The 20,806-nt window shown below is 50.1% G+C and overlaps 1 protein-coding gene across 1 annotated transcript in view; it reads left to right on the forward strand.

Moving 5' to 3' along the window:
• Positions 1–20,806, forward strand: part of vill (villin-like) — an 82,673-nt gene that overhangs the window by 57,733 nt on the left and 4,134 nt on the right. The window contains exons 10-19 of the mRNA XM_078536427.1: positions 2,218–2,371; positions 3,328–3,428; positions 4,974–5,111; positions 7,081–7,239; positions 7,731–7,907; positions 9,859–10,004; positions 11,314–11,458; positions 14,945–15,133; positions 17,475–17,549; positions 19,175–19,420. Coding sequence (XP_078392553.1) covers positions 2,218–2,371; positions 3,328–3,428; positions 4,974–5,111; positions 7,081–7,239; positions 7,731–7,907; positions 9,859–10,004; positions 11,314–11,458; positions 14,945–15,133; positions 17,475–17,549; positions 19,175–19,420 — 1,530 coding nt within the window. The remainder of the gene's footprint in view (positions 1–2,217; positions 2,372–3,327; positions 3,429–4,973; positions 5,112–7,080; positions 7,240–7,730; positions 7,908–9,858; positions 10,005–11,313; positions 11,459–14,944; positions 15,134–17,474; positions 17,550–19,174; positions 19,421–20,806) is intronic.

Raw genomic sequence — 20,806 nt, forward strand, 5'->3', positions numbered from 1 at the left:
ACAAATATGGAGAAAGACCTGAAAGACCGGGCTTTCTTTTAAAGCAACATTAATTATGGGATAACATGAGAGAAGTGGGTAAAATAATGAAAGGACAGAGAGAAACAGGCTGTTTTTCTGTACGAACAGAAGTAGGCCATTCGGCCCTTCGAGCCTGCTCCGCCATTCAATAAGATCATGGCCGATCTGATTGTGGCTTCAACTCCACATTCCACCCACTCCCAATAACCTTTGACTCCCTTGTTAGTCAAGAATCTACCTACCTCCGCCTTAAAAGAGTGCATTGACCCTGCCTCCTCTGCTCTCCCGTGAAGAGAGTCCCAAAGATTCATGACCCTCTCACAGAAAAAAAATTCTTTTTATCCCTGTGTTAAATGGGAGACTCCTTATTTTTTAAAATGTCTCCTCCTAGTTCTAGCCTCTCCCACAGTGGGGAGACATCCTTTCAGCATCTACCCTGTCAAATACCCTCAGAATCTTATATGTTTCATTAAGATCACCTCTCATTCTTCTAAACTCCAATGGATACAGGCCCAACCTTTCCAACCTTGAGGGAGGTCAAGAAAGAAGAGACATAGATACAAGACTAAATGCGAGAGATTTAGAACAGAAGGCGGGAGAAAAGTTAGTGGTTGCAACAGAGGCTAACGGCGGGATTTTCCCCACTTGCCCGCTGCCAGGATCTTCCGGTCCCGCCTCAAGCCTCAACACTTGGCTGGGGCGCTGCCTCACCCACGGCGGGTCCCACTCGTGACAGGACCGGAAAATCCCGGCCTGTGTCAACAGTCAAGATTAGATTAGAAATGTGGATGAAGGGAGGCAGATATGAGAACAGGGTGGGGAAATGCGATTAGTACTGTTTCTGTGTAGGGCGAACGCTGTCAAGGGCTAGATGGGCTGAATAGCTTGTTTCCCTGCTGTAGCCTCTAGATGGTGGTGTTGGGCTATATCACTGGACTAGTAAACCAGAGGCTCAGGCTAATGCTCTGGGAACACGGGTTCAAATCCCACCACGGCAGCTGGTGGAATTTAAGTTCAGTGAATAAAATCTGGGATTATAAAACTGGTCACAGGGATGGTGACCATGTAAAAACCCATCTGGTTCACTAATGTCCTGTTGGGAAGGAAATCTGCCGTCCTTACCTGGTCTGGCCTACATGTGACTCCAGACCCACAGCAATGTGGTTGACTCTTAACTGCCCCCTGAAATGGCCCTAGAAAACCACTATTAGGGATGGGGAGCGAATGCTGGCTTTGCCAGCAGCACCCACATCCCATGAAAGAATAAAAAAAAAGTATCTATCTATAACCAATAATCTCATGACTGTTGTAGGTAGCATAATACAAAAAGAAAAAAGTTAAGCCAACATCTAATTGTTGCTTAGTTTTCGAGGGATCTGGGTAAACAATGTCCTGTAAAAATCCATAAGACCATAAGACATAGGAGCAGAAATTAGGCCATTCGGCCCATCGAGTTTGCTCCGTCATTCAATCATGGCCGCTAAGTTTCTCAACCCCATTCTCCCACCTTCTCCCCATAACCTTTGATCCCCTTACCAATCAAGAACCTATCTATCTCGGTCTTAAGTACACTCAATGACCTGGCCTCCACAGCCTTCTGTGGCAATGAATTCCATAGATTCACCACTCTCTGGCTAAAGAAGTTTCTCCTCATCTCTGTTCTAAAAGGTCTTCCCTTTACTCTGAGGCTGTGCCCTCGGGTCCTAGTCTCTCCTACTAATGGAAACATCTTCCCCACGTCCACTCTATCCAGGCCTTTCAATCCAATGTGTATCATTGAACGATGCAGCACAGAAGGAGGCCATTCAGCCCATTGTGCCTGTTCCGGATCCTTCGTTAGTCTTTTAGAGAGCAGCAAGTGGAACTTATTAGGTAAGGGTTATCAAGGGATATTGATCAAGGCAGGTAAATGGAGGTCGAGCTACAGTTGGTCACGATTTAATTGAATGGGGACTGACTTGAAGGGCTGAATGGCCTCCTACTGTTCCTATAAGAAGTGAAAGGGCTGCCTTCACGCCTGAGGGTCCGGAGACAGTTCGCTTAACAAAACAAAAACTGCTCGCCTACCTTCCAAGTGATGACCAACCGATTGACTATTTGTACGGATACAGCTGGCGTTGTTGGAAAGCCGCGATATGCTCTGGGGGAAGCCACTCCTTCATTGTGATGCCGTCTTTCCATTCTGTCGCCTTCTAGGGATTCATAAAGGCCAAGGGCTACTCGCCCAGGACCAACGTGGTGTTACTGAATGACGGTGCGGAGTCAGCCATCTTCAAACAACTCTTCAAAAAGTGGACAGTCAAATGGCAAACTGAAGGTCTGGGCAAGAAACACACAGTGGGCAAGATCGGTAAGTCTTCACTAGGTTGCAGGACCTTTGCTTAGCCCCGCGCATCGCATCTACCTTCAACGTTCTCCCTGCCTCCACCCCCACCCCCACCACCTCCTCTCCTGAATCATAGACGAGAACAGCAAACAGCAGACTATTCGGCCCCACCGAGTCCGTGCTGACTCTATGGAAGAGCAATTTAGTTAGGAAGACCTGGAACTCCCTCCCTAACAGCACGGTGGGTGTACCTACACCACATGGACCGCAGCAGTTCACGAAGGCAGCTCACCCCCACCTTCTCGAGGGCAATTAGGGATGGGCAACAAATGCTGGCCTTTCAGCGACACCCACATCCCATGAAAGAATAAAAATAAACCCAGTTAGTCCCACTCTCCCGCTCTTTCCCATCTCCCTGTAATTTTTTCTCTTCCAATATCTTCTAATTCCCTTTTGAAGGATCGAATTGGTTTTTGCCCCCATTTTGGGCCGTGCATTCTAGATCATAACCACCCACTGTGCGTAAAAAAAAAAAATCCTCCTCTCTGGTTCTTTTGTCAATTATTTTAAACCTGGGTCCACTGGTTATTCATAGGGCCATTTACAGCGCAGAAGGAGGCCATTCGGCCCATCGAGTCCTTGCCGGCTCTCTGTAGAGCAACCCATTCAGTCCCATTTCCCCCGCTTGATCCCTGCAGCTCTATATTTCCCCCAAGTGCCCAAATCTCCGCTTTCGCCGCCCTCGTGGGCAGTGAGTTCAGCGTCCGTTCTTCACGTGAGTGTGTGAATTGTGGGAGGAGGGAAGGGGCTGTTTGTGCTGATAGGGTTAACTGGAGTGGAGCACGGGGCATAAACACCGGCACAGACCAGATGGGCCAAATGGCCCGTTTCTGCGCTTGTATGCTCTGCGCAGAATAAAATGAGCCCCTCTGTCAAGGTCCTTCCTCCAGGCCTTCATTCTCTGCCTGATCTCATTACAGCCAAAGTGGAGCAGACTAAATTTGATGTGACTGAGTTGCACGCCAGACCAGACCTCGCAGCTCGACAGAGAATGGTGGATGATGCGTCTGGGAAAGTCGAGGTAAGTAACGCTCTGTTCACCCTTAAGGCGCTGCCTGGTGGCGGGGGGGGGGGGGGGGGGGGGGGGGTAGGGGTGGGGCAATTAGTTCCCAGTGATACCTGCAGGACACCTTATTTAATTAGTCAGAATCCACGTCAGGACCTCACAGTGCAAAAGAAGGCCATTCAGCCCATCGTGCCGGCTCTTTGAACGAACTATCCAATTAGTCCCACACCCCCCCTTGCTCTACGCTTTAGCCCATTCAGTTTCTCCTTTCCAAGTATTCGTCCATTTCTCCTTTTAAAGTGACGATCACTCCTGTTCCCACAGTTCCACGTGCATTCACAGTTAAACATAACGATTAGCCCTCTCCACTCCACAACCCTTAAGGGAACATGGAGGAAGTGTCGTGATTGGGATCTTGTGGACGAGATTGACGATGGTCTTCATGGCTTGTAGCAACACCCATCGATTTGGTTTAAGGGCTGTAGCACAGGTTTTCATGTGTGGGTGCCTAAAGCGCGAGTGTTATCCAGCTATTTGAACATGGAAAGCATCACCACTCAATCCTGATGGTCCCCTCAGTTGGTTCTAACCGCACATTTCAACAGGAGGCACCAGATAACCATGGGTTACTCTTTCACCAGAGGGGAGTGACCCTAACCCAAGGCTCAAACTCGGGAATATTCTCATCCTTTAAGACCAAAGCCACATCAGGTGGTCCGTCTACTCACTGAGCCAAGAAAACAAAGGTCCCAAATTGAATTTTAAAAGGACGACTCTCCCTGTCTGGTTCTACCCATGAAGCACTTTTTTTACAGTAAAGGCTCTGCTTTAATGTACATTGTTGTTGTAATTGAGGAAGTATTGATTGAATTTGATTGATTTATTGAACAGATTGATTAGTGTGGTGAATGATTGATATATCGAACAAAGGGGATTGCCACAGTAAATCAAACTGATGCATTAAATGAAATTGACCATAGAATGGTTACAGAACAGAAGGAGGCCATTCAGCCCATTGAGCTTGTGCCAGCTTGCTGCAAGGGCAGTTTAGCCGGTCCCATTCCCCCACCCTTCTCCCCCCCACCAACCCCGTGAATGTTTTCTGTTCAGGTGATTTGAAATTTAAATTTCAAACAATGCTTGGCAGTTAACTGTCAGTCACCATCACTGGTGCATTCTCCATGGCAACACCACTACCAATCAGAGTCCACTTGCCAACCAATCAGAACTCCCTTCCTAACAGCACTGTGGGTGTACCTACACCGCATGGACTGCAGCGGCTCAAGAAGGCAGCTCACCACCACCTTCTCAAGATGGGCAATAAGCGCTGACCCAGCCAGTGAAGCCCACATCCCATGAAAAAATTTTTTTTTAAAAACTCTCTTCACATACAGTATAAATTGTTGTTTTCCCCATATATTGGTGTTCTTATGAAGGGTCCTGACGAGTGCAAGACGCAAAGCTTTGACGTGTCTCTTTTCTCAGCGACCCTCAAGTTCTGTACTGCCAAACGATTATTAATTTAAAGTGACGGCTGACGTGTTCCCTCTTCTGGATCAGGTCTGGAGAATCGAGGATAATGAGCCTGTTCTGGTGGATCCCAAAACCTACGGCCAGTTCTACGGGGGCGACTGTTACTTGGTGCTTTACACGTACATGAAAGCCAACAAGACCGCCTACATTCTCTACATGTGGCAGGTAGGGACCACACATTGACAACCGCGTGTGGGGTACAGTTTCCACCTGAGGCAGAATTGGCAAACTGAGCTTTAGGATGTCATTTTGTTTTGAAGAATTTACTTTGAAATTACTCCTTGATCTATTTAAGAGTGGTAACTTGGCACGGTTTGATTATTATAGCTGAAAATTGGTTTATCACAGTCTGTAGTCTGATTTTAAATGGCTTGAAAAAAATATGCGGATGCACTTTCTAGTTGTACTGGATACAGTGGCCAGTTTGAGACCATTCGGATTAGGAGCGGGACTAGGCCACTCGGCCCCTCGAGCCTGCTCCGACATTCAATGAGACCATGGCTGACCTGATCGTAACCTCAACTCCCCATTCCCCGCCTACCCCTGATAACCTTTGACTCCCTTGCTTATCTATCTACCTCTGCTTTCATAGTAAACTACACAAAAAAGTTACATTAACAAGCTTTTAAAATGTTGACTATGAGTGTTCCTGAGCCCGAAAGTTCCAGTTTAAGCTCTGGGGCCTCCTCAAAACCTTGAATGTGATGAAATTAGTGGAAGCTCCCAATGGTGTTTAATCGATTGGTTGGGGGGGGGGTGGATGTGGCCAGTTTTGTGGGGGGCTGGGGTTGGAATGTTTCTAGTACAATGTTTTTTAAACCTAAGGCAGTCCAGTAAAGTGTCACCAGATTGGTCCCTGGGATGTGACCATGGCTGACCTGATTGTATCCTCAACTCCACATTCCCGCCTACCCCTGATAACCTTTGACTCCCTATGTCCTATGATGAGAGGTTGGGTAAATTGGGTCTGTAATCTCTGAGGTTTAGAAAAACAAGGGATGATCTCATTGAAACCTCTAAGATTCTGAGGGGGCTTGACAGGGCAGATGCTGGGAGAATGTTTCCCCTCACAGAGGGTATCTGGAACTAAGAGGCACAATTTGAAGATAAGGGTCCCCCATTTATGATGTAGACGGGGAAGAGTTTCTTCGCCGGAGGGGAGTCACTTGTCTTTGGAATTCTCTACCCGAGGGGAGCACTGGAGGCTGGGTCATTGAATGTGTTCGAGGCTGAGTTACTCAGGTCTTTGATCTACAAGGGGGTCAAAGGTTATGGTGGCGGCAGGGGCTGGGTGGATCAGACAAACATACATACGAATTAGGAGCAGGAGTAGGCCACTCGGTCCCTCAAGCCTGCTCCCCCATTCAATAAGATCATGGCTGATCTGAATGTAACCTTAACCCCACATTCCCGCCTACCCCCAGTAACCTTTCACCCCCTTGTTAATCAAGAATCTATCTAGCTCTGCTTTAAAAATATTCAAGGACTCTGCTTCTACCGCCTTTTGAGGAAGAGTATGAAAGGCATGAAAGTTGAGTTGAGGCCAAGATCAGATCAGCCATGATCTTATTGAATTCAGAGCAGGTTTGAGGGTCTGAATGGCCTACTCCTACTCCTACTCCTTATGTCCTTTGAAAGAGCTGTCCAATTATTCCCACTCCCCCTGCCCTTCCACCATAGCCCTGCAAATCTTCCCCCTCCCAGTATTTATCCAATTCCCTTTTGCAAGTGATTATTGAATCTGCTTACAGTGCCCTTTCAGCCAGCACGTTTCAGGTCATCTTCACTTATTGTTCAGAACAAAAAATTCCCTCATCTCACCCTGTTTTCCTGTCAATGATCTTAAATCTATATCCTTTTGTTACTGAACCTCCTGCTAGTGGAAACAGTTTCTGCTTATTTACTTGATCAAAAACCCACCAGAACCCTTCATAGTTTTGATTGCCTCCCCTCCACCTCCTCAGCTCTAGGGAGAACAATCCCAGCTTCTGCAGTGTCTCCACGTAACTAAGTCCCTCATCCATAGGCGCCGTTCTAGTCAATCTCCTCTTCACCCTCTCTGCGGCCTTGACATCCTTCCCAAAGTGCTGGGCTACAGGTTACAGTGACACTCTCTGTGCCTTTGTTCAATCAGGGACTACACGCTTCTCGGGATGAGATTGCCGCTTCGGCCTATCAGGCGGTCAGCCTCGACGGCCGGTACAACGGCGAGCCGGTCCAGGTGCGGGTGACCATGGGCAAGGAGCCGCGACACTTCCTGGCCATCTTCAAGGGCAAACTCATCATTTACGAGGTGAGCCTGTCAGCTCTTCGCTTGTCCCGCGCCTCAGGCCTCATTGCCGCCCCTCCCCGGGCGGACAGCCTCCCGGGTTTTTCCGAGGGAGCGGGGCAGACGCGGGCATCGGGCACCAGGGAGAAGTTTGGGAGGAGCGGCCGGCACGAGGAGCCCCACGGGTGGCAGTTCCCGGAAGGCCGCTCGGATGGCGATCGGAAGTACGGGCGCTGGCTGGATTTTCCCGCCCTCCCCTCGACTCCCGGTGATGCCAATGCCCCATGGCCGAGATTGAGCGCCTCAGCATTGGGCGGAGGGACTTGTAAACCTAAGGGCTTCCTTGGGCTATTGGAGGGGGGCGGGGGGGGGGGGGGGGTGAAATTGGGCAACCTTACCATTGGCGGGTGGGTGGGTGGGCGCGGGGGTGGTGGTGGTGGGGACTCCACAAGGTCCAAAAAACCAAATCACCAGGGCTGACTTGCCGCTCCTTTGTCCTTGCCTGATGACTGTAGGGCGGAACAGGCCGTGGAGGAAAGAAGGACGAGCCGTCTGTTAGACTCTTCCAAGTCCGCGGCACCGATGAGCTGAACACCAAAGCCACCGAGGTTCCCGCCCGCGCTTCCTCCCTCAACTCCAACGACATCTTTGTCCTGAAGACGGAGCAGACCACCTATCTGTGGTGTGGGAAGGTAAGGCCATCTGCGGGGGAAGGGGACGCCGATGGGCATCCAAGGGTACTCAGGGGACTCAAAGGGGTATGGGGCACAGGGCAAGGAGAGGGCAGCCGTGACAGAAGATGGGGCATGATTGCACTGAATGGGGGAGGAGGTTCAAGGGGCCGAATGGCCTACTCTTGCTCCTTACATTCTTGTCCCAAGTGTAGTGAGTTGAGAATAGGCTGCGTCTTCATTGAGGAAGGAACGCTCAGAACTGGGCAGTGGAAACAGTGACTTTCAAAAGGGGAACTGAATAAATACGTGAAGGAGAAAATATTGCGGAGATATGGGAAAGAGAACGGGGAATGGGATTAACTGGATTTCTCTTCAAAAGAGGTGGCACAGGCTTGATGGGCCGAATGGCCTATTTCTGTGCTATGCTATTTTGTGATTATTTTCTTGAATTATTTCACATGGTAATTGGGTTCGATGATATTTCTTGGCTTTCTTAGGGATTGAGTGTTCAATGGGAACGATGATTACTGATCATAGAAATGCTGCAGGTATAGCAAGTAATGAGGAAATAGAATGTTGTTATTCTAACATAATAGCTAGTTATTATTTATTGCGAGGAGAATTGATTACAAAAGCAGGGAGATTATGCTTCACTTGGACAGGGCACTGGTGAGACCACATCTGGAGTACTGTGTACAGTATTGGTCTCCTTATTTAAGGAAGGATGTAAATGTGTTAGAAGCAGAGCATTAGCCTGGGCCTCTGGATTACTAGTCCAGTGACATTACCCTCTGAGAGAAGCAATTCCTCCTCATCTCAGTCTTAAATGGGAGATCCCTTATATATATATCTTGGGACACTTGCAATACACCCTAGGAGAGAATTCACAGTCGCTAGATTTAATGGGGTCCCTGAACCCTGGCCAAAAAAGTCAGGAGTGAGCTCACCCACGCACCGATGACATTTAACACTTGAAGGGGTGTTAATTACCGTCACGGGGGGAATTCTGCCCTCATCTCATCAGCTCTCTGGTCCCAGCAGCGCCACCAGGCACAGTGGCCACTGCTGGGACTACAACATTCCCCAGCACCGAGGAGCCAGAGCCGGAAGCGGACTGAAATTTGAGTGGGAGTGGGTGTAGGGCAGGGGGGGGTCTGTATCGCTGGGGTCAGGCTAGAAAGTCCAGGCGTGAAGAAGGTCTGGGGCCAGGGTAGACCAGGTGGTAGGGGGCAAGGCAGGCTGAGGGGAACCTGGGGTTTGGGGGGGGATGTAATCTGGATTGGGGCGGGGAGACCCTCTGGTGGGTCCTGTTGGCCCATTAAGGAGGTAGTCCCCCTCCCCACCACTCACCCCACTGTCCACCACCAGCTGACCAGCTGGACACTAGCCGAGGGCCTCTTCTTCTGCTGGTTCAAGCTCAGCAGTGGCGGGATGAGGCCATTAAGTGATCATTTATTGGTTGCTTAAGGGCCTCAGTTGACCCACAGGCAGATGAGCTTTCTGGTGCTTCCTCTGACCGCCCCCCATAAAATTGTGGTTGGGGGCAGCGGGCATGGGGCCCTCATGCCATTTTCCATGCCCCACCTCCCTGCAAACCCACTGCTGGGGGTGCAGTAGAATCCAGCCCAATGTCACAGGACTTGAGCTCCCCGGAGACAGAGGGCCAGATCTTGTTGATTGACAAAGTATCTATTCCGTAATTTATCTACTCCATAATAAAGGAAAAGCGAAGCCTGTGTGGAGGCCATTAGAGGGATTTGAGAATAAGGCCGAGAGTTTTAAAATTGAGACGTTGTTTAACTGGGAAGCCAGCCTAGGTCAGCGGGCACAGGGGGTGAGGGGGTGAATACGACTTGGTGTGAGTTAGGACACAGGAGACAGATTTTAGTCAGAGCTCATGTTTAAGGAGGATACGATAGAAAGATCTGGAGTTTTTCTGGGCCGGATTCAAAGTGAGTGGTTGTTCCAGGGATGCAGCGGTGATGAGCGGGAGATGGCCAAGTCGATGGCCAACAATCTGTCAAAGCATGAGAAGCAGACAGTTCTGGAAGGTCAGGAACCTGTGGATTTCTGGGCAGCTCTGGGAGGGAGAGCACCTTACGCAAGTAACAAAAGGTAAGACCCACTATATCAATCCAGGGGAACTACTATCAGTAATTGTCCAACACCTCTCTCTCTCTCTGAACCTCACTCTGTGTGGGTCAGTGATGTCTCTCTCTCTCTCTCTGAACCTCACTCTGTGTGGGTCAGTGATGTCTCTCTCTCTCTCTCTGAACTTCACTCTCTGTGGGTCAGTGATGTCTCTCTCTCTCTCTCTCTGAACCTCACTCTGTGTGGGTCAGTGATGTCTCTCTCTCTCTCTCTGAACTTCACTCTCTGTGGGTCAGTGATGTCTCTCTCTCTCTCTCTGAACTTCAATCTCTGTGGGTCAGTGATGTCTCTCTCTCTCTCTCTCTGAACCTCACTCTGTGTTACTCAGTGATCTCTCTATCATCCTCTCTCACTCTCTCTCTCTCTGTCTCTCTCTCTGAACCTCACGCTATGTGGGTCAGTGATGTTCTCTCTCTCTCTCTCTCTCTCTCTCTCTGAACCTCACTCTGTGTGGGTCAGTGATGACTCTCTCGCTCTCTCTGAACCTCACTCTGTTACTCAGTGATGTCTCTATCATCCTCTCTCACTCTCTCTGAACCTCACTCTGTGTTACTCAGTGATCTCTCTATCATCCTCTCTTACTCTCTCTCTCTCTCAACCTCACTCTGTTACTCAGTGATCTATCATCCTCTCTCACTCTCTCTCTCTCTCTCTCTCTGTCTCTCTCTCTCTGAACCTCACTCTGTGTTACTCAGTGATCTCTCTATCATCCTCTCTTACTCTCTCTCTCTCTCTGAACCTCACTCTGTTACTCAGTGATCTCTCTATCATCCCCTCTTACTCTCTCTCTCTCTGAACCTCACTCTGTGTTACTCAGTGGTCTCTCTATCATCCCCTCTTACTCTCTCTCTCTGAACCTCACTCTGTTACTCAGTGATCTCTCTATCATCCCCTCTTACTCTCTCATCTCTCTCTCTCTGAACCTCACTCTGTGTTACTCAGTGGTCTCTCTATCATCCTCTCTTACTCTCTCTCTCTCAACCTCACTCTGTTACTCAGTGATCTCTCTATCATCCTCTCTCACTCTCTCTCTCTCTCTCTGTCTCTCTCTCTGAACCTCACTCTATGTGGGTCAGTGATGTTCTCTCTCTCGCTCTCTCTGAACCTCACTCTGTTACTCAGTGATCTCTCTATCATCCTCTCTCACTCTCTCTCTCTCTCTGAACCTCACTCTGTGTTACTCAGTGATCTCTCTATTATCCTCTCTTACTCTCCCTCTCTCTCTCTCTCTCTCTCTCTGTGGATAACCTATGACCTTTTATCTGAACTGAAGGTTTCAGGAGGAAGAAAGTGATTATGACCCTCGCCTCTTCGAATGCTCCAATCAGACTGGGCGATTCATCATGACTGAAATTTTTGCCTTCACTCAAGAGGACCTCGATGAGGATGATGTCATGTTATTGGATACATGGGAAGAGGTATGAACAGCTTCAGGAGCCGTCATCACTGACCACATCAGTCCCACTGAACCTTTGCAAAATGGCCTGTCATTTTTCAGGAGCTTTGCCCAATTCTAGCCCAAGACCCGGTAACTTATTACAGAAGGTGCATCCCCCCCCATCAAGGTTTATTGTCTTAACCCTTCTCTTAAAGAGTCTGCTCCACCATCCGTGAACCCTCTGTACCAACACAGTGAGCGATGGTGGGAACTTTGATCTTTCAACCACACTTCGACCTGTCTGACCAGATGTGCCTACAGAAGGAGGTCACTGCATAGTAATCCTGACTGATTGATGACCTCCCTATACATGGCAGGTGGGGGCGTAGTGGTAATATCGCTGGATCAGTAATCCAAACGCCCAGGCAGATGTTCTGGGGACATGGGTTCAAATCCCACCATGGCAGCTGGTGGAATTTAAATTCAATTGAAAGCTAGTCTCAATAATGTGACCATGATCATTGATTGTTGTAAAAACCCATCTGGCTCACTAGTGTCCTTTAGGGAAGTACATGTGACTCCAGACCCACAGCAATGTGGCTGACTCTTAACCCCCCTCTGAAATGGCCCCTAGCAAGCCACTCAGATTAAGGGCAATTAGGGATGGGCAACAAATGCTGGTCTTGCCAGTGACACCCACATCCCATGGAAGAATAAAACATGCCATCACTCCAGCTCAGTTGATTTGTGTTGCCTGTGTGACAAGGATCATATATGAGACCTTCCTGCTCTGAATGATTTGTTACCACACGAGATGCTGCATTTAGAGCCTTTATTTGTGGTTTCCATCACCTTTTGGTCCTTTGAATTCCCTTTCAATATACAGCCCAGTGAATGTAAATTCTTGTATAAATCAGCATTGGGTCTTGTCTGTAGCGGTTTTGGTGCAACTGAATGGTTTGTTAAACCATTTCTGAGCGCAGTTAAGAGTCAACCACATTGCTGTGGGTCTGGAGCCACATGTAGGCCAGACCGGGTAAGGATGGCAGATTTCCTTCCCTAAAGGACGTTAGTGAACCAGATTGGTTTTTACAACAATCGATGATAGTTTCATGGTCACTGTTACTGAGACTAGTTTCAATTCCAGATTTTATTGAGTATCAATTGAATTTATTAATTAATTGAATTTAAATTCCACCAGCTACTATGGTAAAATTTGAACCCATACCCGCAGAGCATTAATCTGGTTCTTTAGATTGCTAGTCTAGTGATATTACCACTACACTATGATTAGTAGCATAACCTTCTGTTCCTTTCTCCCTCATGAGTTTTTCTCACTTCCCCTTAGCATCTATATCCACACCTTGTGGTAGCAAGTTCCACATTCTAACCACCCTCCCAATAAAGAAGTTACTCCTAGGTTCCTTATTGGAGTTATTAGTGACTATCTTATATTTATGGATTCTAGTTCTAGTCTCACCCACAAGTGGAAATATCTCCTCTACGTTTCCCTGACTTTACCCCGTCATAATCTTGCAGCCCTCTGTCCGGTCATCCCTCAGCCTTCACTCTTCCAGTGAAGTCATAGTAACTCTGCCAGTGGCTGTTTACAGAGACAGTACTTAGGAACTTAAGAACATAAGAAATAGGAGCAGGAGTAGGCCCTCAAGCCTGCTCTGTCATTTAATACGAACTTGGCTGATCGTCCACATCGATACTTTCCCTTAGTGTTCAAAAATCATTCAATCTCAGTCTTGAAAACATTCAGCAATGGATCTTGCCCAACCATCTGGGGTTAGAGAGTTCCAAAGACCGACAACCCCCTTTGTGAAGAAATTTCTCCTCATCTCAGTCCTAAATGGCCAAACCGTTACCCTGAGGCTATGTCCCCTAGTTCTAGATTTCCCAGCCAGGGAACAGCATCTACCCTCCCAAGCCCTCGAAGAATTTTAAATGTTTCAATGAAATCACCTCTCGTTCTTGTAAGTTCCAGAGACCATAGGCCCAATTTACTCAATCACCCTTCATAGGAAAACCCTCCCATCCCAGGAATGGAGTACAAGAGTTAAAAAGTCTCGCTCCAAGTTGTACAGGGCTTTCGTGTGACCACATCTGGAGTACTGGGTGCAGTTTTGGTCCCCATATTTAAGGAAGGATGTACTTGCATTGGAGGCACTAGGTTCATTAGATTGGTCCCTGGGATGAGGGGGTTGTCCTATGATAAGAGGCTGAATAAATTGGGCTTATATTCTCTGGAGTTTAGAAGAATGAGAGGTGATCTCATTGAAACCTACAAGATTCTGAAGGGGTTTGATAGAGTAGACGCAGAGAGATTGTCTCCGCTGGTCGGGGAACCTAAAACACAGGGGCCGTTCGTCTAGGACTGAGATGTGGAGAAATTTCTTCACTCAAAGGGTTGTGAACCTTTGGAATTCGCTAGCCCCGAGGGTTGTGGATGCTCCATCACTGAATACATTTAAGGCTGCGATAGACAGATTTTTGGTCTCTCAGGGAATTAAGGGATATGGGGAGTGGGCAGGAAAATGGAGTTGAAGCCCAAGATCAGCCATGATCGTACTGAATGGTGGAGCAGGCTCGATGGGCCGAGTGGTCCACTCCTGCTCCTGTTTCTTGTGTTGTTATGACCTTGTGAATCAACCCAGTGAACTATCTCTAACTTGAGGCCTTGTCATTAAAGTTGCCATCTTGACTGCTGGCTGCCAAAGGCTCCACATGGATTGAGACTGGGGTTCCCTCAACCCCCAACCCCCCGCCCGCCCCACCCCACCCCTCCACACAACCCCACCCCACCCCCCCACACAACCCCACCCCTCCACACAACCCCACCCCTCCACACAACCCCACCCCGCCCCCCCACACAACCCCAACCCACCCCTCCACACAACCCCACACAACCCCTCCCCACCCCTCCACACAACCCCACCCCACCCCTCCACACAATCCCACCCCACCCCTCCACACAACCCCACCCCACCCCTCCACACAACCCCACCCCACCCCTCCACACAACCCCTCCCCACCCCTCCACACAACCCCACCCCACCCCCCACACACCACCCCACCCCTCTACACAACCCCACCCCACCCCTCCACACAACCCCACCCCACCCCTCCACACAACCCCACCCCACCCCACCCCTCCACACAACCCCTCCCCACCCCTCCACACAACCCCACCCCACCCCCCACACACCACCCCACCCCTCTACACAACCCCACCCCACCCCTCCACACAACCCCACCCCACCCCTCCACACAACCCCACCCCACCCCACCCCTCCACACAACCCCACCCTACCTCTCCACACAACCCCACCCACCCCCCCACACAACCCCACCCCACCCCCCCAACACAACCCCACCCCACCCCCCCAACACAACCCCACCCCACCCCCCCAACACAGCCCCACCCCACCCCTCCACACAACCCCACCAATTGCTGGCGGTTTAAAGACTGAAGGTTTAAATCTTGCCTTTATCTCCTATGTTGTCCCCTGTCTTGTAGGTGTTCCTGTGGGTGGGCCGGTCAGCCAACGATCACGAGAAGAAACAGGCGGACATGTTGGCGATAGAGTACCTTCAAACTCACCCATCTGAACGGGACCTGGACACACCCATCATCCTAGTGAAGCAAGGCAACGAACCCCTGACATTCACCGGGTGGTTCAACGCCTGGGATTCGCATAAATGGAGCGTAAGTCAGACAGAGAGCCTCCTGAGCTGGAACACTTTGACAAATATTTGAAATATATCCACCCTCCCTCCCTCCCCTCATTTTAAAGACACCATGGCCTGTGAAACTCGCTGCGCTGAGTGTTCTTAAATAGAGAAACTACGAACCATCGACTGTGAATTTTTCTCTGAGACGTTAAGGTTCATTTATCTTCCTTTCTACTGAAGGCACTGATGTACGTTCATGGAATCTTATCGTGGCCATTCAGCCCATCTAGCTTGTGCTAGCTCTTTGGAAGAGCTCTCCAGTTAGCCCCACTCCCTTGCCCTTTCCCTGTAACTCTGCAGATTCCTGTCCTTAAGTATTTTTTTGCACATTAACTATTGAATCTACTTCAATCCCCTTTCATACAGTGCATTTCAAATCGTATCAGCTTGCTGCTTAAAAAAAATTCTCCTCACGTCCTCCCTGGTTCTTTTGCCAATTAACCTTAAATCTATGGCCTCTGCTAACCGAGCCTCCTAACAATGGAAACTGTTTCTCCTTATTTACCCCATCAAACTCTTCATGATATTGAACCCTCTGCTCATCTCCCCCTTCACCCTCTCTGCTCTAAGCCGAACAATTCCAGCTCCATGAATCGCATCACGTATCTGAAGTTCCCCTACCCCTGGTCCCATTCCTCAGTACCCTCTCCAAGGCTTTCACACCCTCCCTAAAGCGGCGCCCAGAATGGGGCACAAATACTCCAGCCGGGGCCTACACGGGTTGACTTGACAGTTCCTGGTGAAGGAAGGTGACGGTTGCTCCGATGCCCCTCCCAGTGGCCAGCTTTGGAACAGCAGCGTCTCTATGTTGGGAGTCTGAAGCCTGTTCCCTCTCTCGCCTGCAGGTGGTGCAATAAATACCCGGCTTTTGTACTCTTATGGGCTGGATTTTATGGGGGTGGGGGGCAGACTGCTCACCCATACCCCCTCCGCTCTTCACCCCCCCCACCCCGCCCCACCCAAACCCCACTGGAAAGGCACACCAGAAAGAAACCGGCCTCGCTGCCATAAAACACTGCCAGCGGGCTGGCTGAGAGAGGGGGCTTCTGCCCCCTCAGTGGGAGGAAGCCCCTCCCTCGAGAGCTCCCAGCCAATCTGCTACCCATAGTCCCAGCAGCGCCAGCGCTCAGTAGTGGGCGCTCCCAGGACTGTAGGAAGGGGCAGGAAGGAGAACAATGGCTGCCGCCCGATGGGTCAATCCCGGGCTTTTAGGGCAGGGGGCGATCTGAGTCCGAGGGGTGGTGGGGTGGTGGCGGGGGCGGGCGAGGTCTTGGACCAGGGCAGGTGGTGAGGAAAGAAGAGGGCAGTGACAACTTATGGGGGGCTGGGCGGGGGCCCTTGATGTGCACAGGGCAGCCCCCGGATGATGTAACCCCCCCACCCCCTCCTCACCCCCCCCCATCTCCCTTCCCGCCCTTTTTCACCATGGCCTCAGAAAACATGCTGCCCACCTGCCCACGCCAACCATATCATGGTAGCACAGGCAGCCCTAACATCCCAGTCAATCGGCTTGGTAACAAGGCTCAATTAACCTTTAATGATCGATTTCAATGTGGCGGGATGGGCTGCCGATTTTGGTGCCCGCCCACCTAGTGTATTCTCGGGGTGGGGGGCAGCTTGGCGTGAGGGGTGGTGGTGGGCAGGAAGGCAGTGGGCTTGCCCCTCCTTGTAATTTCCTTGCCCCCTCGCTGAGCGGGGGAGCAGGCCATAAAACCCAGCCCTTTTCCCGATTAATAAAGCCCAGGATTCCATTTGCTTTTTTTTTAAAGCAGCCTCCTCAAGTTGTCCTGCCTCATGTACACCCACTGGTCTCTGTTGGTGCAGCTCGTTGCTTCTCATTTTTCCCATTCCAAATCTACCATTCCATGTACCATGTTAAAAACGGCACAGGTTCACAGCCACTGCCTCCTCTTATTATCTTGACCAGAGGTTGGTCTTTTCAGTGTGAGCTCCATTAGTGTTGTGTTGTTCAACAATGGAGGTGCACTTCTTGCGCCATCTGTAGGCCAGAGAGGGAACAGGCTTCGTACGCCCAACCTTTGAGCCGCTGCTGTTCCAAAGCTGGCCACAGGGAGGGGCGTCAGAGCAACTGCCACCTCCCTTCACCAGGAATTTCGGTCAACCTGACCCCAATGAAGCTGCCACTTGCCCCACCCTGCCACCCCCACCAGACGCACCCTGTCCCCCCCCGCCACAGCACCTCAACACCACCACACCCAATCCATCAGCTAAAAATCAGAGCAGGAGATTGATCTTGATTTAGGTGTAAATGGACAGGACACTACATGAAGATAACTTTGCCTCTTTCCTTTTAGACTGGCAATACAAGCCACTATGATGAGATGAAATATAAACTGGGAGATGTCTCGGGGATCACGCAGATCTCTGTGGTGAGTACTGGCAGTTATTTTATTACTGTCTTATGTCTTATATTGCCTTATTGGACGAGCTCTCTCATTCCATCCATTTCCAAATCACATCACAACAAACAGCCACTCAGCACAAGATGTGTGACACCCCTTTGGGTAGTCCTCCTCTCTGCCCTTTCTAGGGTTTCTCTGCAAATCACAAGGATGGAGTGGGGGGGTTGGGGGGAGGGAGGGGTGGATGGGACTGGATCTGAGGTGTAAAGGAAGGAGTGTGAACAAAGCCCATTCCAACCATGAGCTTATGGCCGGTGTTTGCATGACATCCTGACCTTAGCAGAAACTTGGCTCACGAGTCAGGCCCTTTACTGAAAGTTCCCCACTTGGTTATCTCTCTACCGCCTGTCCCACCCCAACTTTCAACAGTGGCTGTGTGGCCCTGATCAGCAAGTCTCACTTTGCGCTGTTCTCCTCTGGCAAATTGCCCTCCTTTTGAGTCCACTATCTTCTTCCACCCCTCTTCTCTTTCCCTTAAAATTTTCATTCGCTCCCACCCACCTGAGTTCCATCCCATGTTTTCCACTGAGATTTCTTCACTGCTCTCCTCTCTCAGCCTCTGCACCAAGTGACTTCTCATCCTCCCTGATTTCAACCTCCATCTCAACTCACCTTATCTCAACTCACCTCACCTTACCCTCCCCTCTGAGTTCCTCAGAGGGATAGCACAGGATGGGTAAAGAGCACAAGAGGGAGGATCTCCATCCTGTCTTGGAAATATATCGCCGTTCCTTCACTGCCACTGGGTCAAAATCCTGGAACTCCCTCCCTAACAGCACTGTGGGTGTACCTACACCACTTGGACTGCAGCGGTTCAAGAAGGCAGCTCACCACCACATTCTCGAGGGCAATTAGGGATGGGCAATAAATGCTGGCCCAGCCAGCGAGGCCCACATCCCGTGAATGAATCAAAATGATGGGAGAGTGAGTGAGAGAGGTAGGCAGGACCGGGAGCACGGGAGAGAGGGAGGCAAGAGTGGAAGATAGACCAAGGGAAAGAGAGTGGGATTGGGGAAGGAGAAGGAGTGACAGCAAGGAAGAGAGAGAGAGAGATGGAGGAGGAGAGGGAGAGGGAGGGAGAGTGAGCGAGAGAGCAGGAAGGAGAAAGGGAGAGGGAAAACAAGAGGTTGGAAGAGAGATGGACAGAGGGAGGGAAAGGAGGAGAGAGGGAGTAGGGAGGAAGAGTGAGTGGGGGAGAAAGAAGAAAGAGAGATAGAGGAAGAAAGGGAGAAGGAGAACAAGAGAGAAGGAGGAAGATTGAGCGATGGAGGGAGGGATACTGCGAGAGAAAAGAGGGAGAGAGATGGAGGAAGGGAGGAAGAGGGAGAACAAAGAAGAAGAGGAAGGAAGAGTGAGGCAGGGAGGAGAGAAAAGCCTCAAATGAAAGACCAGCCAATATTCCCCAAACTGGAAAGGCCGTGATTGGACGCCCTAGCACTGACCCTCTGCCAAGGCTGAAGTGGTGATAGGTGGGGAACAGTCTGACACCTCCCCCTACTCCAGATTATACGTCGCTCTGACAGGTTATTTACCTTTTCAACAAAGCAAAGGCCTTTCTAACAAATGCGTTTCTCTCTCACGAACACATCCAGGACCTCAACAACACAGACCTGAACAGAAAGGGAGGCCAGACCCCTGCACCGAGCTCAGCTTTTCCCCATCCCCCAGCCGCCGCTGCCCCAACCTTCCCACCCCAAACTTCTGGAAGCACCAGCCCTGCTCCCCCAGCCTCCTCCGGACCCTCCGTTGTCAATGGGAAGGAATATTACCCACGGGAGATGCTTATGAACAAGGCAGCGGATGAGCTACCCGACGGAGTAGATCCTGGAAGAAAGGAGGTGAGAAAAGAGACGGTGCGACTTTGAAGAGGGTGAAGGCTTGGGGAGGTCTGGGGCGGGGGTCGGGTGTATGTACCCGCATCTTTGAAGATGGTAGGTCAAGTTGAGGAGGTTACCCTGGCCTTGTAAATGGAGTGACCTTTGGCCTTGCAAACTGAGGTAGAGGGTCAGAAAAGCAAGGGGTTGAAATCAGAAAATGCTGGAAATAGTCTTTGGAGAGAGAGAGAGACGGAGTTAATGGCCGGAATTTTCCAGCCATCCTCGTGCCGACAAGATCTTCCGGTCCCGCTGACGGGGATGGGGATTCTGATGGCTGTTGGGGGGTGGGGTGGGGGGGGGTACCTGCCACCGAGGTGGGGAGGGGCTGGAAAATTCCAGCCAATGTTTCAGGTCGATGACCTTTCACAGACGCTGGGGAAAGTTAACACCGACCTGAAACACTGACTCGGTTTCTCTCTCTCCCCAGTTGCTACCAGGCCTGCTGAGTATTTGCAGCATTTTCTGGGGGTATTTTTTTTGTTTCAGATTTCCAGCACCCAAAGTCTTTCTTTTCCTTTGCGAAAGGAAGGATGTTCTCCGGAACCTTCACACGTCGCTGGTCAGGCCCCAGCTGGGATATTGTGTCCCCATCTGGGCACCGTACTTTAGGAAGGATGAGGAGGCCTGAGAGAGGGTGCGGAGGAGATTCACTCGAATGGTCCCAGGGACGAGGGGCTTCAGTTAACGCGGAGAGGCTGGAGAAGCCGGGATTGTTCTCCCTAGAGCAGAGAAGGTTCAGGGAAGTTAATCGAGGTGTTCAACATTATGAAGGAGTAAATAAGGAGAAATTATTTGCGCTGACCCATGGCTAAGTGACCAGAGGACACAGACTTAGAATCATTGGCAAAAAAATAACTATAGGGGTGATGAGGAGAATTATTTCTTTAAAACACAGCGAGTTGTTGTGATCTGGAATGCGCTGCCCGAAAGGGTGGGGGAAGTTCATTAAATAATAACTTTCCAAAGAGTGATACTTTTCTTCTTTCTTGGAATGTGGGTGTCACTGGCAAGACCAGCATGTGTTGCCCATCCCTAATCTTGAGCTGAGTGACTTGCTAGGCCATTTCAGAGGGCAGCCAATAGTCGACCACAGTGCTGTGGGTCTGGAGTCACATGTAGGCCAGACCAGGTAAGGACAGCAGATTTCCTTCCCTAAAGGACATTAGTGAGCCAGATGGGTTTTAACAACAGTCAATGATAGTTTCATGGTCACCATTACTGAGACTAGCTTTATATTCCAGATTTTATTAATTGAATTTAAATTCCGCCAGTCGCCATGATGGGATTTGAACCCTTGGCCCCAGAGGATTAGCCTGGGGCCTCTGGAGTACAAGTCCAGTGACGTGC

This window comes from Cetorhinus maximus, chromosome 3 (assembly GCF_964194155.1).
Source record: "Cetorhinus maximus chromosome 3, sCetMax3.hap1.1, whole genome shotgun sequence".
Lineage (NCBI taxonomy): Eukaryota > Metazoa > Chordata > Chondrichthyes > Lamniformes > Cetorhinidae > Cetorhinus > Cetorhinus maximus.